We start from the raw sequence: 26,820 nt of genomic DNA on the forward strand, positions 1-26,820 counted from the left end.
AATGCTATAAAACAAACAGACAGACAAAACACAAATATTTGAACTGTAATTTCCCTGCTTCTCATAAGTAACCTAAATGTATTTGGAGTTGTTCTTGTAATTTGTTTTGCTATTATTGCAGAATCTTTCTCATTATCCCTTTCCTGTGTCCCCACCATCCCCCTCTGCACAAGGGAATAAGTTACTTCAAAATGAGCAGATTTAACAATTGAACCATTGATTTCTGTTAACCTGAACGTGAAAGGAACGATTCATGTAGCTATCTGATCAGCTCAATCGATGTATCTTGCTGAGGTTGTTTGAAGAGTATGTGCAGCACTGTGATTTAGGAGTCAGATCTCTGCTGCAAAATCTATAAATTTCACCAAAACATTCCAGAACGGGAAGAATAACCTTACTTTATAGTGCTTTTTATCCAAATAACGTGTTTGTGAGATACACACATTCAGGACTCAAGTTGTGATCTGAAGATACTAGGCAGGAACTGCTGAATGTTTGATTAGAAAATTTAGTACATTTAGGAATATGAGGATTTAGGAAAATGAGGAACTGAACTGACTTTAAATAAGGGCTGTTAAGTATTACAACTACAGCATGTAGGGTATTCTTGAGGATGTAAGAGTAATTAGCATTTCTTTCCATCAGCACAAAAGTAATAAATACATGTAAGCACAACTTGCTAAGGCTAGATAAATTGGCAGGTGAGACTCAGTAGTTTTAATGTGTGTTAAAATAATTGTAGAAAAATCACAAAAATCTCATAATGATGTTGGGAATAATTCTTTGAGGATACTAAATGTTTTAGTTGTTTTTATACTAAGTAACATGAATTGCACTAGGCATAGAGACCTATGCTCCAAAACTTATGTCCACAAAGTTGTTATTATGAATACTTTCTAAAATTTTACACAGGAAAATAGCATTTAATCATTTTGAAGTCAAAAAGAAAAGTCAAAATTGCATCTCTTACGTTCATTGGAGTCCTGTGGTTTCACTGTAATTATATTCAGAGCAATGACTCAGATTAGACTGGCCTAGTCGACTGTAAACATTTGTTGTGTATTTCAAATCTTAATGAAGGAAAAAGCAAAAGTTCCATGGTAAACATTCAAAACTGAAACAAAAATAGTATTGTGATTATATCTAACTTAAAAAATCTCCAGGACTTGTAAAATTATTTCCTGCTTTGTCAGAGCACTGAAAATATATGAAGTGAGGACCTTGTTATGAGATTCAAAAATAACATGTTGTGAAATTATGCTTCTTGAATTTCAGTATTAGTGGCTGTTTCTAGTAATATGAAATTAAATGCAAATTCATGACTTCATGAAATTTGTTTGTTCCTTTTATATGACAAACAAATGAAAAGAGGTTAACACACTTACTGCTTACTAGATAGACTGATATTTTAGCATGCTGCTTGATTCATTTTAAAAGATATACCAAATGGGTGTTGAAATTATAGACTAAACTTCTGCTCCCCAAATACACATGATGATGCTACTCAAGGAGTAAGGTGTTCCCCATGAGTAAAGTAACAAAAATATGGATTCAAAGAACAATTACATTGTTAAATTTACCCTGGAAATCATCATCATTCTTCTTCCAGAATACTATGACAGATTCTACTATCCTCTTGGAAGATGTACAGAAGATGAAAGACAAAGGAGAAATAGCACAGGCATATATTGGATTGAAGGAAACAAACAGGTACAAGTTCTCTTTATTTAATTTACAATCATTTGGGGATGTACTTTGATACACTTAGTGTATCATGTTCAGTAAGCTGCATTCACCTAAGTCTAGAGTCTTAGAGAACACTTGTGATATAATTTGATTTGTTTAGTAAAACTGCTGTATGCAGTACTTGAAATGCTTAAGAAATAATGGGGACGTGCAAAATCAAGCTTCCTGGATATGCATTTTCTTAGCATTTAATTGGCTATGTAGTTCAAACTGGGTGCCATTCACCATGCTGTTTTTTGTTTGTTTTTTTTTACCTTTTGTCCAGTAGTTGTCACAGCAGACTGTCATAATACATATATTATAACAGCATGAAATGCTATAACCAGTTTGGCTAACACCAAGAACTGAATTTCATCACTTAGAAGAAATACCTAGAAACAAGAGAAGTATTTTGCTAATTTGTTTTAGAACATTTTTTCTTTCTCGTTTCTAGTAACTGTAATTTAGAGTGTAATGTCCTTAACATGTCATTTCATCACCATCATGTATCTCTCTTGTATTTTTTAAACACTTTTCTTGGAAGGCAATCTCCCCAGGACTATCATATGCTGAATGAGGACGGAGAACTTTGGCTGGTTTATGAAGGGTTAAAACAAGCCAACAGGTTACCAGACTTCTCAGAATGTTTGTTCTTCATTTGCATCTTCTTTTCTAGCTAACTGTGCCCCTTGCTTTAGCTACAGCATTTCTTATGCTTAGAAAAAAAAAAATATTCATTGGAAGGAAATCATCATACATTGTGCAAATTAGAGTTTTCTCAAACTTAGTCCCCAACTTTGTCTACTTTTCAAGTTACATTCCTTAAGAAGTTAAGACGGTGGCAACAACTAATAGGGAATTCATAAGAATACTTGCACAAAAATGGACTATAAAATACCAGAAGATCCACAACTGGAAGAGATTTTTAACCGTGTATTATTTGTCTGCCTTTATGTTGGATATCAAAATCAATGTCCTGTACAGTTTGTCAGCCTAAAGTAGTGCAATTGTTTCTGTAATTGTAAAGCTACTGTTGGAAAAGCTTCCGCATACTCTTTACTTCCAAATATTTGTATCTTACTCCCCTTACTCCAACTCAAATTCAGTAAATTTAATGTTCTTCTCCCACATCTCTCTGTGCAAGATTCAAAATGTAACGCATGAAAGCCAACAAAGAGAGAAGTTATCTCTAGTTCATCCTGGTGCTGTTCAGACCTCAGTACAATCACTGCAGTTGCTGCAAAGGCCACATGCTGGTCCGGTCACTGGTGCAATTCACCTGGTTAGGGAGTTCAGTTCTGGCTGTGTGCATGCCTGGGCCCCCTGTTCCTAAATGTGTCCCAGACTTCTAGAGTGGTCCGTAGTTGTGTGCTGGCACCTACTTCAACAGATTTGCAGTGCTAATTTTCTTAAATATACACATTTGGTAGCAGTAACTACAAAAGGAGCTATTTTGCAACGAATGCTACTAACTGGAGTCTTTCCTTTCCTTGTGCTTACAAATTCTGAACCTAACACTGTTGTGTCAGTCTGTGAAGGTCTAACTTAGAGCAAGTGTTCTGCAGAGCGTGACGTGAGAGTGATCACTCTGTATGTCTTCTTTCTTGTGCTGGCACTGTAGAGACAACAAGCTCTATAGTAAATGGCAGAGCAATGCAAGTAAATGACTACTTGCCTTCGCGTGCTTGATCAGTCTGGTTACTAATAAATGTGCCTGCCTTATGCATATTTAAACCCTGAAAGATTGTCTAATTGAACACTAGAAGCCTGTAGTAGTGTCACATCCTGTGTGTGTATATTTATGAAATAATGAGTCAGAGCACTTGGACAGTGCCTTGCAAACAGGAGCTAAATCCACACAGTGCTGCTTTGAAGAAGGTTCTTACGTGTTATTCCCATTTCACATAAGAAGAATTTGAGACGTGATTTGCTCAAGGGGAAAGAGTGAGTCAGTAGCAAGGGTAAAGTAGAGATCCTGTATCTCAGTCCTGAGTTTGGTTCTGTCGTTAACCTGCCTGTATAAATGACAACCCTCTTCAAAATGTTTATTTTAGCGTAAAAGTAAAAACTATTATTTTACTGTAATCAAATGGTTTCTGACTGAACTCTGACGGAAAAAAAAGATTTTCCTTTGTTAATATCACAGGGACCTAGCTTAAGAGAATACACTGTCTTCATCTGACACAGTTTATATGATTTGATTAGAGGTAGAACCTCTCTAACCTTATTAAAAACAGAGGCAGTCTGTGAAGATGTAGTAATGCTTTTCTTACCACACATTCTCCGTGGTACCATACATGCAGTATGTGTTCAATCACAAAGGAAATGCAAAGCATTGTCACCATTAGTTTCTCTCCACTTTTTGATCATACAAACGTAATTTAATTAGAAGGCATATTGAAGGGTTTAAAGAGTACTCTGCCTTTTTCATTTTCCTTTGCAAGCCATAGCTAATTGTTCCTGAGCAGCAGCTAAAGCTTTAGACTCCCTCTGAGAATTTGGGATGTGACTTTCTGAGTGTGTACTTACAATTGTTGCTCAACTTCCTTAGGCTGCTGGAGTCTCAGCTTCAGTCGCAGAAGAAGAGCCACGAGAACGAACTGGAATCACTGCGAGGAGAGATCCAAAGTCTGAAAGAAGAAAACAATCGCCAGCAGCAGCTCTTGGCACAGAATCTGCAGCTGCCCCCAGAGGCCCGGATTGAAGCCAGCCTGCAGCATGAGATCACCCGGCTGACAAACGAAAACTTGGTAAGAGCAATGATGCTGCTGGAGCAGGCATGGGGATTCGCAGACTTGTCTGTGCCTGTAAATTCTCACCAATTTTCAGATGGCAGCCTTCCATAAAAAAAAATTGCTTGAGTTGCAGGGTTTTTTTTGTTTTGTTTTGGTTTTTTTTTAGGTAAGCTAATGGGGGAGAGAGACTAATGACTGCTGATGAACTCATATTATTTTGGGGAATTTGTTAGCTTGTGGTGTGGAAAAAGCTCATGGATCCCAGCGTAACAGAAGTGGTTTCAACTGATGAGTTTAATCATCCCTAAATAGAATGATTGATATCCATGGAAGTCATAAAAAAAAATTATTGGCAAGCAGTGGTGTTTAGTCTGAAGTACATTAGTTTATTTTGTTGAAAAACACAAATATAGTTTTTTAATTCTTCAATGTACCTTGTCTTCCCATTTCCCTCCCTGCTTGAAGCTACACAGATTATGCACTGTGTTATAAGCTCCAGCTATTCAATATGTTTTATAGAAAGAAACAGTTCCAGAAAAAGAAACTTGGTTAGAAGTCACTTGGCTGATTGGTATTCCTTGTTGACTGCACAATATTTTCATATGAAAGAAAGGTCAGGTGAAACTCCTTTCCAGGTGAAGGCATACATGTTCATCATGTACAGCCTAGTTCATTTCTGGGGAAATTTTCCAAAGAGACCTATGTTGAAATATCATTGGCTTATCGCTGTTTATTAGCCTGGAATTTCTCTGTATAGTTTCTTCTTTGTAGTAGAATGAACCACACTACTTCAGGGAGAAAATTCCTAGCTCTGAGTGTAATTTCTTCCTCTAATCAAGCCACAGTGCAGTCTTTCCTGCTTACATATGTTAGAAAAGTTTTAGTTGTAGGGCTGTTGTCTTAGAACCAAATGTTTTGAGGACAGCAACAGATAATTCATCCAATAGATCTTGGAAAATTGGTTGAAAGTATATTGTAAAATTGTCTCTCACTGGAAAAGGTAAATGGTGATTGTTTCTATCTTGGACAGCTCCCTCCTGCTGCTTAGTCATGCATTATGAGTTTTAACCTTCTTTTCCACCAAGAGAACTACTCATCACATTCTGAGTTCCCAAGATAAAAGACATGTAATTACATCTCAGGGGAGTTCTCCTTCTTTTCAAATACAGTGAATGTAATTTTACCTGTTAAATGTAGACTCATTCATTAGTATTTCACTTCAGATATTTGAGTATTGCAAGGTTCCAAGTTGGGAATATACTTCTTTTCCTCTCCTAGCCCTAAAGTAGGAGGCTGTGGTTTTTGTTTTTTTTTTTTTTTATTTACAGGTTTTCCAGATGTGATATTAGAATTGCAGTATTTACTGCAATCCCATCTTTATTACCAGAAGAAACTGTCCTTTTCAGCTTCTGGCAAAGGTTACATTCCAGATTTTCATGGTATTATTACAGGCCATTTTTAAAAGGTCTGACTGTTCTGCAACTCATCTACATTAACTTCTATCTGGGAGAGGCTGGAGTCAGCACCACACCTAAGAACTCAACTACCTAAAAATTAGAGATCCTTGAACATGTTTAAATCTCGTTTCATTTATTTATATAGTGCTTACTGAAGTATTAGCGTCTCAAAAGGAGGGAGAAAAACAATCCTCTGCCTATTTTACAGTTTTATGAGGAATTGTATGCAGATGATCCCAAGAAGTATCAATCGTACCGGATTTCACTTTACAAACGGATGATTGTATGTAGATCATGTGAACCCTGTTCCTCTGTTGTCTCGTTCGCTATTTCTGGACCCCACTAATTGACAAGCAGGCTGCCTCCCTTCTTGCCTTTCAAAGGAGATTCCCTGCAGAGAGCTTCACAATGCCAATTACATCTCTCACTGCTTTTTTTGTTAGTCTTAGTGTCTTCTCTGTAATCTGTGTCTGCATCTTTTTGATGCATAGTTTTGTTACTAATATGTCTTGCATTGTCAGCAAAGCAGTTTCTTTTTTGATCACGATTTAATACCCACTTTATGCCCTGAAAAAGAAGTATGTGATGCAAAAGATGCTCAATTTTAAGGTTCACTGTTCACTTTAAAACTTTGATACATTTAAAATCAGCTCAGCAAAATAGAGGCCTGATCATGCAGAGATGAATGCTGCCTGCAGATGTGAATAGCAAAATCTTAGCTTGAATTTCTTCATGGATCTCCTTACAGTGCTGACATCTGATGCAAACAAATCTATCAGAATCAAAATGCTAAGCTGTTTAATCAGGATGTTTATAATTAGTATTTTTCAAAAATGAAAAATCTTAAGGATAAAAGGGGAAATAATAAAAATAATTGATCTCCATAATAATTAACGATAATGAGTAGATAGAGCACAATACCTAAACTTGAAAGAGTATAATTTATGAGATTCCAGATCTCAATGAGATGTGAAATGTTTAATTTGTTTAGAGGAACCAGAGAAAGAACTGCATTTCTCCTCATATATTTGTTGTTCAGGAATCACATCCCTTCACACATATTTTCAAAAGTCTGTTACAATTGTGTGTATTTTTAAATTTAATTGGAAATTGTTATATCTGACTATATTTGTGTTACTAGCAGGATTTCTGTTGTAAAATTTATCACTGCATTGAATACGAAGCATGGCCTTGAATTTTCTTTCAACAGGCCTATTATCTTACTGCTTCTACTGCTTAGTGTATTATATTAGATTATAAACTCTACTACATGACAGAGAGCAGTTTTGTGCCTAATTCTAAGTTGTTGCCACAGTTGCATTAATATTTTTCAATACTTTTACAAAAAGCATAGTTTCTGTCATGATGCTTTTTATGCAAGCTCATGGTTCCTTATTTTCTTAACAGTGCAAGCAAGTGCATACAAAAGAGCATTTTCTTAAAGCTACTTTTAAACCTGCAATGACTTTCTGATTTTTTGAGCTTGGGGTTTTGGTTCCTTTATAAAGAGTTTTTTTTTTTTTTTTTTAATTACATGGTTATTTTGTGAATGCACTAGCATAGGTCACACACACATTCAAAGAAGGATTGTTGGGGAGTGTTCTTGGAAGGAAAAATACTGCTTTATTGAAAAAATAGGACTTTTAGGTGGTTGGTGTTGCTCAAGTACAGAATATAAAGAAGCTTCCTGTAGGACTCCAGTTCCAGTTTAAGGAAATGTGATGACAGTAAGTGATAGGGAGATGGCAGAACATTATAAGAAATGTTGTATATTTTGATGTTTGATGATTTTGGTACTTTTGAATGCAAGGTATGTTTTTTTCTGCAGATGTCTCTTGCATATTGTTATAAAATGGATAGGTCTTAATAACAAGTCAGTCCTGTAGGTATGAATAAGTGATGCAGAAGTACAGGATAGCTATTTAATAATAAAGAAAATTATCTCAGTGAGGCATTTGGAAGAGCAGGGAGGGAGGAAGCATTAGGGAGATGTGTTTGCAGCACAGACATGTGTCTCCTTCCATAAGAACTGACCTAGTTTTGAGTGTCTGCAGAGTAAACCTAAAAGCTTTGCCTTTGTCATGCTGCAGATAACTTAATAATATTTGCAATATTTGTCTTGTAGCGTACCAGCTTGCAAACCTCAGCCAGAGGATGGCACCACTGTTCAGCTTTCCTACCACCTTGTAAATTCTAACTGATTTGTCTCTGTCACATTATGACATTTTCTCCTATCTTAATCTTTCTCTCATTCTAATTTACAGGATTTAATGGAGCAACTTGAAAAGCAAGACAAAACTGTTCGAAAGTTAAAGAAACAGTTGAAAGTATTTGCTAAGAAGATCGGTGAACTTGAAGGTACTTTTATATTTTGAGAGAAAGTGAAAGATATGTATTTTTTTCTGTGATCCAGTCATTATATCCATCTGTCTTACTGGGCAGAAAGACATGAACTCTTTAGCAGCATTAGCCTGTATTAATTGATTACAAAAACAGGAGATCCACTCAGAGCTCTCTGTGTTCCTTTATAAAGCTGTAGAAGATTTGTCATAATTTGAAAGCAATGAGTAAGAGGAGGCTGATGCTTCTCTGAAGGCAGAAACCATTTGAACATAAAGGAGTGTCACCTGGTGTATTTGTGTACTCAAAGACAGTATCTGTTTTTGTCAAGATTAAAGCAATATTAAGTATGAACCAGATAGAAATAATTTACACAGTTTTTCTTTGTGAATTTTTCTATCACTGGAGCCAAGAATGCTGAGGTTGCTTTTTTCCACTTGAGATTTCCTTTTTCAGAGGCTGGCCAGACTTGAATATCAGAATGCTAAGATATGCACTAAGATAATTTTATTTTTATGAACTTCAAAGAGAGTTGCCTTAGGATCTCAGGACTGCTGAGACTGAGAACTTATTATGTCTCTGCATAAGTAAAATCATTGTAATTTTTAAAAGGGGTTAATAATGTTAAAAAGTTAAAATATTAATTTGTTTTCAAATAACTCCGATTCTTACATTACAGAAGCTTTTTGTGGTCATCACTCTCTAGAAACAAACTCATTGGCTAATTAAGTGTTTTGTTGCGTATTGAGATGGAAATTAGTGACTTTGTAGTCTTCTGCACTCCACTGTTTGAAAATAACAGGGCAGTCAGTGATATCAAGTTAAACTTGAATAAACGACTGTATATTAGTCTTTGGTTACTGGTAGCTCCAGTTTGGATTTCTACGTTCTGTATCCCATTTTACAGGTGTATACATTTAGTAGATTTACAGGATGCACAACAGTTTGCAGAGATTCAGCTAGGAGGGTTGTGAGAAGAGGATGTAGTTTTCATGGGATGAAATCAAGTTCTGCTTTTCAAAACCAAAATTCTTTCTTTCACCTAACAGTCCTTACCTTGATCCACAAATTTTCTTGCTTTTGCTCTTCATATTCTTTACCAGCCTGCTGGAGTGTGTGTAGCGTTGTTGTATGAATGCTTGGTTGCTGGTCAAGGTAAACCTATCACAATAGGTAACAAAGATCGGGCTTAAAAAATGCTGACATTTTGCAGAAAAATTAACAGTGACCCTTTCAGTGTTAATCTGGAATCAACTGATTTTGATCAACTAATATAAAATCATGCTTTTACATGATAAAATCCAGGGTATCAGCCATTAGTGTATTAACGGATGTCATTCATACACTTCCACTCTTCTTCAAAGGAAGAATGCTACCCAAATACACATCTGTCAGGAATCAGTCTTCTTGTTTAATAGGAGTTTTGTTGCTAGGTGTTACCCTGAACCAAAGAAAAACATGGATTAGTTTTATATGATGGAATTCTTCATTAGAAATGTTAAACTTTCTTTTGACATGCATCAGTTTCATTAGAAAACATTATATTGTTTCTTTTCATTTTCCTTCTGAAGTGGGACAGATGGAGAACATATCACCTGGACAAATCATTGACGAACCTATTCGTCCAGTCAACATTCCACGGAAAGAAAAGGACTTCCAGGGGATGTTAGAATATAAGAAGGAAGATGAACAAAAACTGGTCAAGAATCTTATTTTAGGTAAGCATCTTTCCCATTTGAAGCCTGCCATGCTCACACATACTCTGAAAAACAAAGTGAACATAAGATGCACAGCGTATTTTGGTTTCAACAGATTTCAATCTATCTAAAATTTCTAAATGTCTGTTGTAACCTAATCTTCCTTCCTGATTAACATAGTATGTGTTATTGTGTCCACATATTTTTAGCAGGCATTTACATTCTGTTCTGATATTTTGTCAAGGAAGTGGCTCATATATTCTTCTTAGTTTTGTTGTTAGTTTTTCACTGGCCATATGTAGATGTATATATGTACAATTATCTGGGGAAGTTGCAATTACAGTGTATAACAGTTTCCAGTGAATTTATGGATGACAAAATAATGTGTGTTTGTTCTTCCCAAGAGCTGAAACCACGTGGGGTAGCTGTCAACCTGATTCCAGGACTACCTGCATATATTTTGTTCATGTGTGTACGCCATGCAGATTACCTTAATGATGACCAAAAAGTGCGGTCCTTGTTGACTTCCACTATCAATGGCATCAAAAAAGTGTTGAAGGTTAGTCTGCTTGGGTTAGGAGAATGTTGAGAATTTTCTTTTGATTTTATGTTAGAGGAGTGAGGAAAGGACTTTCAGTGCATTGGTTCTGGATTTCTAATCAGTAAACTCTTCCCACTGAAGTTACAAAAAGTTGTGTTAGCAAGCAACAAATTGCAGTGATAACACTTTCTCCACGTAGTACCACAGATGCTTTGAATCAATGAAAAAAAGACTAGTTTATTATTGTTTTGAATAGTCGTCCCCCTTGGAGCTCTGCCTTTAAAGCTTTGGATGCAGTCACTTGCATAGTGAGTCTTTGTAAGTCTTTTCCAGAGCACTTAATTAAAATGCTTCATTTGCAGGATTGGTTCACAGATTTCCTCATTTGCTTCATATGCAGATTTTATTGATGATAATGCTACTGCCTGAAGTCTTTGCAATGAGTTGGCTAGAAGAGTGTAGGCCATGGGGTATGGTGAAGGCAATAATAAGAGATAAAGATGCTTTATGCTCTGTAGAGACTTTTTAGTTTTTAAATAAAACAGATGTGCTCAAAAAAAACAAGCTACATGTTTTGAAAAAAACGTTCAGTAAATAGTCCAACAGGAGCTTAGATATTCAATATAAATTTCTGAACAAACATAAGAGAATGAAGTGCATGCTATAGAGGTCTGAAATTTTTATTACTCAGACAGATGTACAAGACTCTATGTTTTACTGTGAGGAGGATTTGTCGTTTTGTTCTGTTTTCCACATCAGGCTCCCAAAATGGTCATGATGTAAGTGACATTGATCAAAACTGAATTACTCTCAGCTCCTCCTGCTGGCCATGCATCATTCCCATCCTTTGTGTTGGGAATTCTCACAAGTCATTGTGATGCAGAAAGGTTTTTTTGGGAATACAGAATCACAGAATGGCTGAGGTTGGAAGGGACCTCTGGTGATCATCTAGCCCAACTTCCCTGATCAAGCAGGGTCCCGTAGAGCAAGTTACTCAGATCCTGTGCAGACAGCTTTTGACTATCACCAGGGAGGAGAGTGCTGGAGCAACTCTGGACAACCTGTTCAGAGTGTTTAATCACCTTCACAGTAAAAAATGAGTTTTTCCTCATTTTCAGACAGAACATCATTTGCCTTTGTTGAATTTCAAGGGGTTCCTCTGTGCCCATTTCTCCAGCCTGTCAAGATGCTTCTGAATGGCAGCACAGCACTATGGGGTTGTAAACCACTCCTCCCAGTTTTGTATCATCACAAGACTTGCTGAGGAGGAACGCTATCCCTTCATCCAAATTATTGATGAAAACGTTAAACAATACTGGACACAGTATTAACCCCTGGGGGACACCACTAGCTACATGCCTCCAGCTGGACTCTGCCACTGATTGCAACGCTCTGAGACATGCCATTCAGACAGCTCTCAATCCACCTCACCGTTCACCTGGTCAGCACACAGCTGCATTGCTCTGTGATTACTACACAGAGCAGTTAAGAATGGTTTTGAAAAACAGGGTGTTTTAATAGTACTTTGTCAAAATCTTGCTTTTCTAATATGTCACTGAAATACAGTTTTACAAAACATCAGAATCTGAGTAGCTACAAGAAAATGGATTTTAAGTGTTTGTCTAACATTGTATTATTTTACTCCCCTTATCAGTCTTTGCTGAAATGTGTTTGTTTTTATCTTCAGAAAAGAGGTGATGACTTCGAAACGGTGTCATTCTGGCTATCCAACACCTGCCGATTTTTGCACTGTTTGAAACAATATAGTGGAGAAGAGGTAAGCAGTGCTCCTACTCTCTTTTCTTTTGCTCTACAGTATTGTTGTGAGCACTACACTTTGACAAAATCCTGAAATATCTCAACATTTAGTGTAGCTTCTTAAAACAGCTACAATTTCTGGAATGATGGTTATGATGTAATTGGAAAGCACTAGGAGATAAAATTTGATCCAGTTTCACTTTATTGCAGGCTAGGGCGCTACAGGTTAGATGGCATTGTACTCTTGAAGGTGCTAACCCAGATTAAGTAGAAGAATCTATTTGCTATCATTATGATGTTTGGTAATGAATCACTAAAATTCCTATAAAAAGGCTATATTAATCTCTTTAACCATGGTGTGGCAGGCTATTTTAAGTTTGGCAGCTATGATATGTCATATTCCTTCTTCAAACCTAAATGGGATTTTGACTATAAATGACCAGGTGAGAATGCCCCTGTTGGAGTGGGAGGGAAGAGTCTTACCAGCCAGAAGGCTGGCGGAGTTTGTTCCTCTGTCAGATACTCAAAGTTTCACATCAAGGAAGCAGACATTGCATAAGTCAGAACTGAAAATCAAATCCTAGTATTAGGTGCAATGGGAACTTCCAAATTAGAATTTTTAGGGGCTGTAACTATTATTTTGAAAGTGTTATTTGTCAGTTGCATGAACATATATAAATACTGTTTTTGTGTGATTTTATTATTATTCTATTGAGGCATGTATTTCTGTTATTTTATTAATTCAGGGGTTTATGAAGCATAATACACCTCGTCAGAATGAGCACTGCCTCACTAATTTTGACTTAGCTGAATATAGACAAGTACTGAGTGACTTGGCTATTCAGATCTACCAACAACTTGTCCGAGTGTTGGAAAACATTCTGCAACCAATGATTGGTAAGGCAAAGCTGAATTCTTTAAACTTCACACAGTAGTACCAAAAAGACAATTGTGATGGTAGTAATATGCTTTATCTGATATTTCTTCATAAATGGTACAGTTTTATTAATAGTTCTTGCGGTATTCTGTTTATAGATGACAAGGACTACACTGAATAGCTTGGATTAGAGGAAAAACTAAACTGTCTGGTTCTTCTGGCACTAACAATAAATTAATTTATATTATTGATGCTTGTCATAAATCATGTATTTACAAGAAGAAACCACTACTAGGACTGTCTGACATTTATGTATTGGGAAATATCCTTTGGAAAAATTGGACTTTAAATTACATGAGAACTCAAAATGAATACAGAGGAAAAAAAGGCTGTCTGTCATGATAGACAACTATTAGCAATGACAGAGCTAGCAGTAGTGAAGCTTGCATTCAAAGAAGCTTGCATTTATTAAAAGTACATTTAATTTTTCCTGTCAGACAGTTCTCTCACAAATTTTCATTATGGTTTCTGATCATACCATTTAGAAGAATGGAACATCTCTTGGTTTGCTGACACTGCTGCTTATATGACCACGTGGAGGAAAAAACCATTTTGTTGAGCTACAGTTAGACCTTCCATTCAAACACATCCTGGAATTCTTGTAAAACGCTGTAAGCTTAGATTTTGCAAAACATAGTAGGACACTAAGAAAATTGCTGGAAATCATGACAGTGTGGTAGGCAGAAAGCCCAGCATGGTCTTTCTGTCTAAATACTAAGTTTTGCTGTTTTGCACAGCATGCTTGCACGTAAGTAATTTGCATTTGTTATCTTAACACTGTCAATCAAATGCAGTTTCAGGAATGCTGGAGCATGAGACTATCCAAGGTGTCTCAGGGGTGAAACCAACAGGGTTGCGGAAGAGAACATCCAGCATTGCTGATGAAGGAACCTACACTTTGGACTCCATTATTCGGCAGCTGAATTCTTTCCATTCTGTGATGTGTCAGCATGGAATGGATCCAGAACTCATCAAACAGGTTGTCAAGCAGATGTTCTACATCATTGGGGCTGTAACACTTAACAATCTTCTTCTGCGCAAGGACATGTGCTCATGGAGCAAAGGAATGCAGATAAGGTGGGAGAGCTGCTGTTCGTGAATGTAGTGCTGAAAATCTTTGTGTGTTCTTGACACTGCTGAATACGTTTTGAGGGAATAGCAGATATGCTTTGAGTATTTTCTTTCACATGCAAACAGTTATGGATTCTGTTAAACTGATTTTAAGGGGTTCAGTTAAAATGAGCTTGGCTGATGTAGGCTAAACCCTACCTAGCTTTCAAGGAAACATTGGAGAAGCAAAACAAAAGTATTTTGTTGTGCAGTGGGAATCAGAACTGAAGCTGAAATGTTGATACTTGCTTTGTCAGTTTTTAGACAGTAATGACAACTGTGCCTGCTGCATTCTTTGTATGTTGGTGGCTCAGTGGATACCTGTTGTGTTCATCTGTGCTGTAATTTGCTGCTTTCTGTTGTAAAGCCATCTTAGACTATTCCTACATTTGGTATCAGTTGCCCAATGCATTCTACTGGTGTGTGCCAGGAAATTTAGCGAAGGCATTCCACTCACTCAGGGAACCACAACAAGCATCACTGTACATTTCTGACAAAATTTAATTTGCCTTTACTTGTCACATTTCTGTGATTAATAGGAACAAAACCAGGGAAAGGAGGAAGTGAAAGTCTTTGGCAACTGTTTATAACTGTTTTGAAACTCAAAATTTCCTGCCTTAATCAAAGGGAAATAGTGTGAAGACAAGATCATGGGAAATCACTGATGTGAAGAAAAAGCATATAAAGACAAAGAGCGAACACTGTGAAAGAGAAATTGCACATGCTTTCAATTTAGCTGTAATTAAGCATTAATGTCTTGGTATTCTTAACTCTTTGTACAGATACAATGTGAGTCAACTTGAAGAATGGCTACGTGATAAAAATTTGATGAATAGTGGGGCTAAAGAAACACTGGAGCCCCTCATTCAGGCTGCACAGTTGTTGCAAGTAAAAAAGAAAACAGATGAAGATGCAGAAGCCATTTGTTCAATGTGCAACGCATTGACTACTGCCCAGGTAACCAAACTCTCATTGTTAGGGTTGCCTGCATTGCTGTCACACATGTATCAAACTTCTCTGACTTTGTTTTGAATTAGTACAACTAAAGAGATTAAATTGGAAGTGTTTTGTTTTTTTTTTTTTAATTAAAAGTGTTTTTATTTTTATTTTATTTTTTTTTTTTTTTAATAAATAAATAAAGGACCAGATCTTTTTTTGAGGTCTGATGTTCAAGATAAGTTGTGACTAAATGAGAAGAAACTCAATACACTGTGCAGTTTGTTGTACTTACACATAGTCTCTTAGTCTGCAAAAATCCTCAGAGAAAACTTTGCACTGACATCTCTGTACTCCAGGCAACTTTGCCTAGGATACTAGGAAATTATCTTTCTACCATCTGAGTTAGCATCCAGTTAAGTTAATGGACAATTCAGACAGAGCTGTTGTCCCAGGGTCTGCAAACAAAATTAAGTTTCTGTACCCATTAGCCTCAGAAAGGCTGAACCAAGTGTATATCAGTAACCAGCACAGCTGAAGAATTCTATTTATGAAAGCTCATGTTTTTGTAAAGACAAGATGCACTTTTTTTTTTAAACTGTGCTACACTTGCGTAGAGTTTTTACAAAACAACTGGATCCAAGCGTCTTTGGATGAACATTCACATTAGGAAAAGGAACAAATTTCTCCATTTCTTTTGCACTGGTGTCAGCACTTCTACATTGATACAGCTGTTTTGATTTAATAATTCACTAATTTAGTTCTGTAATGGAAGAACTTAGAATTCCACTTGCTTCCGTTGTCTTACTTTTGTTGAAAAATATTTTGGTTAAGTAGAATAATGTAAAAAAAAAAAAAAAAAAAAAGTGTTTTTTTTTTTTTTTTTAAGTTTTAGACATTTAACCCATATTATTTAAAGTCTTTGTTTTTGCAGTTCTTTCTTCTAGAGGCTATAGTCCTGCTTTTAGGGAAATAGCTCACTCTTGAAAAACACTGAAGTCATAAGATTCTCTTGAATGAAAGCTCCAGAAGGTCATAATTAGAGAGTCAAAACTAGGGAGAGAAATGCAACATGTTTCCAGGGTATGTAGGAACGCCATTAGCTATTTATAATCTGATTTTTCCATAATTGGGTGTTTTCCACACAAATGCAAAACTTGGAGTTTCCACCTCCAGAGAATATGTTCTGAAGGAGGCAGGCTTATAACATAGCATTAAACAGATAATGAAATTCTGTGTAAAACAATAAAGAAATAAAAACAAGCTTGAAAATAATTTTCCTTTTAGAATAGATAATTAAAAAATATATACTAGTAACCATATATTTGTAACCCACAGATTTATTAGTAGAATGAAACTAAGAATTGTTGTTCTTTACAGATTGTAAAAGTACTGAATTTGTATACTCCAGTTAATGAATTTGAAGAGAGAGTCTTGGTATCATTTATCCGTACAATACAGGTATGGCTATATCTTTTTATTAAAAATCATGTAACTATCTGTAATAAACCCTTTGATGAGCCAAAACAGGCTGTATCCTGAAACACACTGAGGAATCTGAAGTAAATTAGGCTTTTTAGACATATTTTTTCTGTGCTGAAAAGGTGATGTCAGCCTGAAAATCTTAAGCAATCACAATATACTGCCTCCAGACTTGGAACAAAATGTTAGTTTCTCTCAGTATGTACGACTTTTCCAGAAGGGTGAGAGGTTTTTTTTTTTTTTTTTCTATATGTAAACTGCACCATATTCCCTCCCTGGGAGGGGGCAATCCTGGCTCTATGAACAAACTAGGGGACAAGAGGCTGGAGAGCAGCCCCGCAGAAGGGGATATGGGGATTCAAGTTAACATGAGCCAGCAGTGTGCCCTGGCAGCAGAGAGGGCCAACTGTACCCTGGGGTGCATCAGGCACAGCATTGCTAGTTGGTCGACGAAAGGAATTGTCCCATTCTGCTCTGTGCTGGTGAGGCCTCGCCTTGAGTATTGTGTGCAGTTCTGGGTGCCACAATATAAGAAGGACATACAGCTAGTAGAGAGCCTCCAAAGGAGGGCTATGAAGATTTTGAAGGGTCTAGAGGGGAAGATATATGAGGAGTGGCTGAGGTCCCTTGGTTTGTTGAGCCAAGAACAGAGGAGACTGAGGGGAGGCCTCGTGGCGGCCTGCAGCTGCCTCACTAGGGGAGTGGAGGGGCAGGCGCTGAGCTCTGCTCTCTGGGGACAGCGACAGGACCCGAGGGAACGGCATGGAGCTGGGACAGGGGAGGGTCAGGCTGGGTGTCAGGAAAAGGTTCTTCACCAAGAGGGTGGTCGGGCACTGGGACAGACTCCCCAGGGCAGTGGTCATGGCACTGAGCCTGCCAGAGTTCAAGAAGCATTTGGACAATGCTCTGACAGACGGTCAGGGTTTTGGGTGGTCCCTTGTGGAGCCAGGAGTTGGACTCGATGATTCTTGTGGGTCCCTTCCAACTCAGGATATTCAGTGATTCTAAACATGTTTTGATGCCCACTTTTCAATTGGTGACATTTCCGAATGCTTCTTTCTTGCTTTCTAAATGCTTCTAAATTTCTAAATTACTTCTTTCAGACCTATGTCTGCGTGAGAGTTTCCAACTGCTTTGAAAGCTGAGGCCTATAAGCATTCCAAAGTTCTTCATTTATCTCTTTTAATTTAATATATCTTAATAAAAATTAAATATTCTGAATACTCCAAAGAAAATCAACAATTAGAACAAAAGGAAAGAAACAAAGATGATCTTTCTGGTTTGTTTGAAATCTGGGTACGTTGTTAGCAGGCTAAGGGAGACCTGCAAGGTAGAACTGAGATAAAACTGTAATTCTACTTACTGGTTGCCAGATAGTGCTTAACTTCTTCCTTTTGCAAGGACTCTAAATATTTTCAGATTACGTTATAAGGGGAAAATATGCCAAATTAAAAATGCCAAAAGTAACCACAGTTTAATGGTGCAATTGTTAGCAATGTTCCAGGTCAAGTTACCACACGCACGTATCTGTAAACACAGGTGAAGTACTACCTTATCACAAGACAATTATTGTCAATGAAGGGGTTAAATGCTAATGTAATCACTTTCTTTTCTTTGCAGCTTCGTCTTCGAGACAGGAAGGACTCTCCTCAATTGCTCATGGATGCTAAACACATCTTTCCTGTTACTTTTCCATTTAATCCATCCTCTCTGGCATTAGAAACCATCCAGATCCCAGCCAGCTTGGGGCTGGGCTTCATATCACGTGTCTGATCCCAAGGATGTGCTGTCAGTGTTAGATGGAGAATCAGTTGCCTGATATCATGACCCATTAAAACACAGTGAGCTACTGAAAACACATTTTTGAACAGTCTGTATATGCCCTGATCTGTAGTAAAAGTAGCTGGAAAACTACACACAGCTCCACAGATTGAAGGCTAATAGAAAGATGTACATTTGTGTTCAGTCATTGCATTTATGAGGACACAACTGATTCATAGATTTCCAGAATATGGAAATCGGGCTTGGACAAAAATTGTGTCTTCAGCTGTCTAGAGACATTTTTAGATCTTTAGTAACATATTTAAATAGTGTAAATTAAACTCCGTATGTAACCTTCTCATAGGCAGGGACCAATAGGGACGGTCACAGTCCTGACCATGGAAGACTCAAAAGTAAGGCATTTTGTAGTAGCATACACAGTTACTTGGGAGCCTGTTACATTTAATTTGTAAAAACTGGAATGGAGAAGCAAAAACTGGCAATATATAAAATGATTTCTTAAACCACTTCCTTATTTATGTCAGTTTGACATAAATTCTAGTGATAAGTCCTATAGCTTACTATATGCTATAACATGGGTGTTCATTTGTTAGTACTGTGGTTTACAAATTAAATTGCTGCTGCATATTGTGCTCTTCTAAACGTATGACAGTATCATACTAGGCACTAAAAATAAGGTATTTCATTTTTTGTTGTCAACCTTATTTACAGTCCAATGCAGTCTGTTATTCTAACTGGAGTTCTGCAAATGTTATCAAATATCACCTGTAAAGGAAAATGGTAACTAAGCACAAGTAGCACACTGGAAATTACATGTTTAGTTGTTGTGTTATTTTTTGTTTTTTAATAGTTATCTAAGAATACAAAATCTTGAAACAAATTATCAGAAATAAGTCATGATTTTTGTATTTATTTAGATTTTGTAGTCTGTCCAATGTTTTTCTTTGTTTGTAGACCCCAGAGATGTGTGTATTTTCAGTATAATGTATTTTGTTGCCACTTAAAAAAAAAGTTTAAAAAATAAAAAGTACTCCTTCGTACAATGTATTTGAGAAGAAAACCTTTAACAGAAAATTTCTGCAGTAGCCCAAGACTCATATTCTTAGAAAGATTGGCTTATAAAAATGCTAAGTGAGTTTTGACTATGATGCTGTCATTTGACCATGATGCATACTGATTCAATGGCCTTCCTTAAGGTTCCAATTCTGATCTTTAAAACGTAGTTTGTGGTGTATGGCGCAAAATAACACGTGGAAAAAAAAAGTCACACACATTACTCAGTTACATTGTGCAATATTTTTTATACAATATAAAAATTGGCAATTTAACATTAATTTATTTAAAAATACTGAGAAATAATCTAGGGGTACACTATTAGAGTATTTGGTACTTATCTATTTGCCTACAAACTCACAGAAAAAAATGTTGCTCTAAAGCAAAATGTTTCAGTTGTGTTTTACTTCAGAGGTAGAGATACTGTTTATATGGTTGCTAAAATAAATAATAAATAAACGATAACCTAAACTTTGTAAGTATCATTTTAAGATGCTCATGTTGTCTTACTTTCAAATGTGTATGCCCCATATTACACTTGTTGGACCATGCTGACACTTGCAAGAACCTAATATTGCATTGCATAAATATTTTGAATGATCTTTACTTATGATTTAGATTGTCTTTCTGTGCGTGGTAACCAAAAACTTTTTTTTTTTTTTTTTAATATTACTTAATTCTTGAAACTATGAGTGGCTCCAAATAAGGTATAATGTAAGAATGGTGGGGTATAGTAGCTTTCAGACTTTTAGACGTACTGTATTTGAGAGAGTGTAATGGGAAAGCCTTCACTTTCAGGAACATGGTTAGGAAGGAAAATAAGTGAGAACATGTTGACCTACAGAATTTGTCTCCTATTGAAAAACAAAAAAATAGCATTACAGTATGTTCATACTGTAGATCAGGAAGTGTATCCACTATGTAAGCATTAGTGTATTAAAATGTATGCCTAGATGTATTTTTATTTTTAAAGTCTGTTTACCTGTAAAAAGCCTTATTGTATCTCTTTTCCTTAAAAAAGTAGTGTTTAGTAATTTATAGATATTATCCTTAAACTCAGTGGTTTGACCGGTATTACTTTTATATCACGTTAAAAATATATGCTGCTTGACATGTTTTAAAGGAAAATATTTTTCAGTTGAAGTAGATGTGTAATTGGTAATTCATCTAATATTTTACATGGCAGTATTTTACATGCACTTTTCAGAAGTAAAATTTTCGTGTCAGTGTATAATATATCTTTCACCTTAGGACTAATATCTCTTTAACCATGGAATTATAATGCAGAATTATTTTAACTTTTTTTTCCTTTGAATCATGGTTATGCTCTTTTAATGTGGATATATCTTTTATATTTTAATTTATTATCTGTTGCTATAATAGATTCTATCAGATGCTGGAAAAATACTTGTCAAAGACCCCTTAGAATTATACACAGCTATTCTAGAGATTTTGCACAATTACCTCATTCAGTTTGGTGTATTTTTATTCCAGTGACCATTTTATTCTGACATTTAGGACATAGTCTTCTATTCAAATTTTGAAAAAAAATTGCTTCTCAATCTGGGATGGAACATGAAAGTGCTCAAGTCCGTTAAATGTAATTAATCTATTTTACCTATCACAGGAAGAAAGCAGGATCAACTTCATTGTTGAAAAGCAGATTGACACCCGGTAACATTTGTTCCCAACTTGGAAACACCAGCATTTGCAATTTGAAGGTCTGTGTAATTTGTGATTTAAACTGAACACATTTCAAATACCATATGAGTACTCTAAGTAAACATTTTTTTAAGATGCTGATACTTCATCTGGTAAATAAAAGCCTTTAAACATAGATTTTCACTCAATACCACCACGGTACATAGATGAAAACCAAAACATTGTCAGAATGACCTGAGCTCTGATCTGTTGTAGTGTCTGATGTTGTACTTAGTAAATGTATGCATCATAAGAACTGTAGCCTAATAGCTATCACTGGAAAATGTCCAAATAAAAACACGGCTGTAAGATTTTCTTTGTTTCTGTTTTGTTTGTTTGTTTGTTTTGAATACTTTAGATATGTGGCTGTCATACTTTTGACTGAGCTTTGGACTTTCTTTGGACTAAATGGATTACTATCCTGTCTTTTGTCCTCAGCCTCCTCTTGGAGGAGGCTTTTTGTCTGTCACCCACTGTTAGGTGAATTCAAGCAGCCTTATGTAGGGGCCAGTCTTCTCGGCCAAGGCTCTGTGTAGCTGAAAAACACAGTCTTTCCTCTCCTTCTTTTCTGGAGTAACTCTAGGAGCTGTTAAAGACTGCTTCATTATTTCTGTTGCTTTGCCCTGCTTTGGCCACTTGAGTGTATTTATTAAGAATTGTCTTGGGTATATTTCCCAAGATAACTGATTGAACTACACTGTGTTAGCCCCTATCTAGGATCTATTTGCAAATGGTGACCCCGCATTCAAAAACACCTGTATGGAAATCCAGAAACATCACAAGTTCTTAACCTTAGCTAGAATTTATAAGCTCTGTGCTGACACTGGTGACTGTGAAGGTAGCTGGTTAAAATCTGAGGACTCAGTGTATGAACACCTATTCCCATATTGGCAGTGTGTCATAAATTTGGAGGTGTATTTGAAAATATTTTGTTTGATATAATACACTATTTTTAACCAAATATTTTACCAAATATTATTAAGATAAGATGTAAGATTTGTAGTGCACTACACTCTGATTGTGCCATGGAAGTTCTACAGCGTCAGGCAGGAAGGGAGGAGTGGCGGACCTCTGAGACTATTTCCAGCTGCCAAAACAAGTACTATATTTATTCAAATATTCTTTCTCACAAATAATACTTAAGTGTAGTACCTATTAGTGCCCTAAGATTATGAAATGTTTTCTGAGGCTGTTTTTGTGTTTTTCTTAATCATATTCTGAGTTTGTTAGAGAAACTCCTTCATGGTATCTTATAGCAAGGTGCTCAGTATTCCCACCCTTTTCTTCTCGGTCAGGGACGGCTGCCCTCATGATCCCTCTGGTTTCTGGACAATTTGTTATTCTTAATCCGTAAAGATGTATCCGAGATGCCAGCTTTGCCTAGCAGCGCCTCAATGCCTGCACCCGTCTATGTAATCATTGAGCCTGCTGCTCACCCCCCTATACTTACATACCTGCACAAATAAAGAGCTGCCGTGTCAACTCACACATGCACTTAACACCGCTCCAACTTGTTCGGCGTCACCTCGGGTAGCTGTTAGCGACCACGCCACGGACGCCCGGTCCTGGAGGGGGCACAGGGGCGGCCACCCCGGCCTCCTCGGCTCCGCGGAGCGCCCTCGGGTGCCGGCAGCGCCTGAAGCAAACGCCCTGCTCCAGGAGCCGCCCTCTCCCCCCCGGGGCAGGACCGCGCCCGGCCCGGGGCAGGGCCAGGATCCGGCCCGGGGGCGCTGGCCGGGGGCGGGCCGTGGCGCCGCGGCCACCTGTCCCCGGCAGGGCCGCAGCGCGTCGGTGCCCGGAGCGGGGCCGGGGCCGGGGCCGGGGCCGCCCATGGCGCTGGCCGAGCTCTACACGCAGGTGAGCGCGCGGCCGCCATCACGGGGGGCAGCGGCTGCTGCGCGGGGGGCGAGGCCGCCCTGTGAGGGGGCTGCCGCCGCCGGGGAAGGGGAAGGGGAAAGGGGAAAGGGGAAAGGGGAGCCGGGCGACGACCGCGAAGCTCCCCGGCGTTTCTCAGCTGCGTGTCTGTCAGAAGTTATTTCCCCTGCGTGACTGAAAGTTCGACGATTCGGGACCTGACGCGTCATCTTCTTCGTGGGTACGCCACGAAGGCAGATCGGGCTTGTGGTTCAGCAGAGAAAATATAACATAAGCGGCTCTTAAACGGGAATTGATCGATTTCGGCGGTAACGCGGCTCTGAGGGAAAGCGGGGGCTCGCTGCTGGTTGCCGTGGGCAGGGCCAGGGCTCGCGGCTGGCCGGCGTGCGCTGCAACCCGCAAACCAAAAAAATAACAGAACTAAAGCTAATAGACTGTAAAACCCCAGAACACCCTGGGAAAATACGGTGTTTCTTTTTCTATATCTTCTAGAAAACCACTTGTTTTCTGCGACTTGTAATGCCGTGTGGGTGTAGGGCGCAGACGCGCTGACCTGCTCATGGGCAATTCTTAAGCATAACAGCAGTCTGCTGGTCACTCAACCTCAGAGTGCTCGTTTTCATGCAGGTATTTAATATGTTAGACAGATTTGGGAACTAAAACAAAGATTCTTTCTCCTGAACGCAGCCGGTGTATTTTTTTCACGTTTCCCACTTTTCCAGTGGTCAGCACAGCGTTGCGATGTATAATCCGTTTGCTGAGCCTTAAATAACAAAACACATGTGCATATTGCTGACTTACAGACCCATCTCTTCTGTCACAAAACTAGATGCCATACTAAACTCGATTTGGCCTTTTGCTGCGGTGGTTTTTGTCTGTTTGCTGTACTAACACCACGCTGAGCAGCTGGAAGAACGTGTGTTTTTGTAAATTGGGAGGAAAGGTACAGAGGTGGCGGGGAGGAAGGAGCGTGGGTGTAACTTGATACGAAAATGAGCTCAGTCCCTTGTGTTTACTTGTAAGGCAGGGTCTGGAGAAACCGAGCTGTGGTAGGCTGGGTACATTTGCCAATGGAGGCTCCTGGAACCACAGGGACATTTTCTGAAGAATAAGCACTTCAATCCCATGCCTTTTTCCGTCCCTTTCTTGACTATGTCCTGCTGTAGTTCCCTCAGTTACATGGGAACATGCTGTGTTCTGAGGTTATTTGGTTGTTAGATTCTTGACTCACGGAATAACAGCAAATAGAGAATTCCATTTAACAGCTGTGAACAGATATGTAAGTATTTTTAAAGGCCAGGAAATCAACGTTGTGCAGGAATGACACAGAAGTCATTCAGGAGGGTCCTTGGGCTGGAGGCTGCCACGTTCTGAGGATCTGCTGGGGCTGCCAAGGCTTCCCCCAGAGTAGAGAGGGGGGAAAAGTCATTTCTGCAAAAAGTAACAGCTGAAGCAACAAAATGAAAAGGTTTGAGAGTCTCTGAGGTATCTGGGGGCATGCTAACACCTCATGAAATCCTTGTCTAATAATTTTTTCAAGTAAGAAGCAGCAGCAACTGTCATGGACTTATTTAAACAGCACAAAGCTGGTATAAGCTGACCATGTGTTTAGCTAGGATAGGAGAATTAAATGAAGGTTTCTGGCTATCAAAACAGATGCTGATACAAGATTATATGACATGGTTGCTTGCGAGAGTAGGGACTGAATGGTTCTGGCTCAGATGTTACTAAATCACAAATGAGAGGAGAGAGGGCCCACAAGAAACTCAGTACGGTATGTACTGGTGATTTTCATGCTTTTTTTTCCCCTTGACATCTCTGTCCTTACTCTTGCTCTCTTCTTCAAGCCCAATCTTCGGTGTCATTGTCATTGCCACGTGATATATATGCAACACAGTGCAAAAATATTTTGACACGTCAGAAATGGTATCAAACTGCAAGTTTCTGACTAGAAGTGATTTCAATGTTATTTAAAACAGTACCTACTGATATACAGGTGATGCGTTAGGGGGTCTTTTAGAGATGCTGCTGCTTTATTAGACCATGGCAGGAAGAGAAGGACAACTGCACGTCAGTGAAGAAATTCCTGACTTACTAAGGCTTCCAGCTGTTATGTCCTAAGGAATGCTGTTTCCTATATGTTCTTGGGCAGAGAACTGAAAGACATTGCTAATATTTTAGCATTTTAACTTCAAGATAGGAAAACTGGATGGCTTGTACAACATAATTTACACTTACATAACCATGCTTCAGAAGGCTAGAAGTAATTCTCTTGTTTCCATTCTCCAAATACCTATAAGGAAATTAAAATTTATCTGCTTCCACTGGAAGTAAGTGCTTCCAAGAATGGTGTTTTCTTCCTGAGACAGAGCTAAAGGGTCTTGCTGGGAATGATTGCTGCTAAGGCAGCAGATTGCTTGTAAAGAAAACAACCTGCCAGTAGTGTTTGAAGTTCACCCCAGAATGGGGGAGGATGTTATTGGGAAGTTACATTTTGGTCCTGTTAGAAGAAAAGTAACTGTGTAGTCTCTTTCTTGTGTATATATTTGTACCTATGGCAAAATGATTTCTAAATTCAGTATCCTGTATTTGAATTCAAGGAAGTGATTGTCTAAGTTCTACTAAATGAGATACTTTCTCTGGTACTTGTTGCTCATTTGAATTCTCCTAAGAGTCAAGGCTGTGCTGTAAGCGTGTTTTATTCTTTATTCTTTATAGAGTGCTTGAAGAGCCTGGCAACAGCCTGGCCATTGTTCAGTTACTACTCTGAGTGCTGTTCTGCAGACTTCATGCTAAACAGGAGTAGAACAAGTATATTTGAAATTGTCTGTTGTCTCTCTCTCTTTTTTTTTTTTTCCCCTCAAGAAATCACTAAAGCACAAAAATACATCCCAATGAAAGTGTCAGAGCTAAGAGTAATCCCAGAGAGTCCTGGCATACACTTTAGCATTTAGGTTGCACTTGATTTTTTTGAAAACTATCTTTTTTATAGTCTTGTTTTATGATAATAGCTAACTGTTACCTTGTTTTTCTGTTGTAGTACAACAGGGTGTGGATCCCTGATAATGAAGAAGTTTGGCAGTCTGCAGAAATCACAAAAAACTACAAAGCTGGAGACCGTTTTCTCCAAGTGCAATTAGAAGATGGAACTGTAAGGAGAAAAGCCTTAATTACCGTGGGGTTTGCTGAGATACGTTTATGTAGAAACACAGGACTCATCGTCACTAAGTCTAAATGAATTTTCTGTATTTTCCTTTATGATCACTGCAGAATTATGATAACTCTGCAGTGACTCTGCAGAATTATGATAACTCTGCAGTTACCAGAATTTTGAAATCTGTACAGTAAATAGCTGTAACAGCTCAAAATGTATGCATTTCTACCGTGTGCATCACATTAGGTTATGAGATTTATGTTGATGTAGAAAGATCGCTTTTGAAATGAGCAGTGAAACTCATTGAAGTAAAGCAGAAGAGCAAGACATGTATATCTTCCATAGAGGTAGCAGTTGCATTTTTTTTCCCCACTAAAATTACTGCTTTATCTGAGATTTATTAATTTTGTTATCAGTGTTCTTTACTGAAGTAATATTTTGAAAATAGTATTTCCATATTTTTTCATTCCTATTCTGTAAATAAAATAATTAAATAATGTACCTTTCTTTTAATGAAAAAAGATCACCTTCTTATTT

The 26,820-nt window shown here is 37.8% G+C and overlaps 2 protein-coding genes across 11 annotated transcripts in view; both read left to right on the plus strand.

Moving 5' to 3' along the window:
- MYO5A (myosin VA) overlaps positions 1-21,565 on the plus strand; it is a 101,962-nt gene extending 80,397 nt beyond the window's left edge. For 3 of the 8 annotated variants that reach the window (XM_084531954.1, XM_084531949.1, XM_084531950.1), the window contains exons 29-41: positions 1,610-1,710; positions 2,270-2,350; positions 4,277-4,475; positions 6,126-6,200; positions 8,182-8,275; positions 9,829-9,975; positions 10,359-10,513; positions 12,183-12,272; positions 13,000-13,150; positions 13,985-14,267; positions 15,083-15,257; positions 16,617-16,697; positions 18,339-21,565. In XM_084531954.1, coding sequence (XP_084388080.1) covers positions 1,610-1,710; positions 2,270-2,350; positions 4,277-4,475; positions 6,126-6,200; positions 8,182-8,275; positions 9,829-9,975; positions 10,359-10,513; positions 12,183-12,272; positions 13,000-13,150; positions 13,985-14,267; positions 15,083-15,257; positions 16,617-16,697; positions 18,339-18,491 — 1,785 coding nt within the window. In that variant the 3' untranslated portion in view covers positions 18,492-21,565. The remainder of the gene's footprint in view (positions 1-1,609; positions 1,711-2,269; positions 2,351-4,276; positions 4,476-6,125; positions 6,201-8,181; positions 8,276-9,828; positions 9,976-10,358; positions 10,514-12,182; positions 12,273-12,999; positions 13,151-13,984; positions 14,268-15,082; positions 15,258-16,616; positions 16,698-18,338) is intronic. The other 5 variants (XM_084531951.1, XM_084531952.1, XM_084531955.1 and 2 more) reach the window with 3 other exon arrangements.
- Positions 21,566-22,904: 1,339 nt separating this feature from the next.
- MYO5C (myosin VC) overlaps positions 22,905-26,820 on the plus strand; it is a 35,015-nt gene continuing 31,099 nt past the window's right edge. Inside the window, exons 1-2 of one of the 3 annotated variants that reach the window (XM_084531959.1) lie at positions 22,905-23,111; positions 26,170-26,280. In XM_084531959.1, the coding sequence (XP_084388085.1) occupies positions 23,085-23,111; positions 26,170-26,280 (138 nt within the window). In that variant the 5' untranslated portion in view covers positions 22,905-23,084. Of the gene's footprint in view, positions 23,112-23,645; positions 23,757-26,169; positions 26,281-26,820 lie in introns of those variants that run through there. The other 2 variants (XM_084531957.1, XM_084531958.1) reach the window with 2 other exon arrangements.

This window comes from Aythya ferina (genome assembly GCF_964211825.1).
Source record: "Aythya ferina genome assembly, chromosome: 11".
NCBI lineage: Eukaryota > Metazoa > Chordata > Aves > Anseriformes > Anatidae > Aythya > Aythya ferina.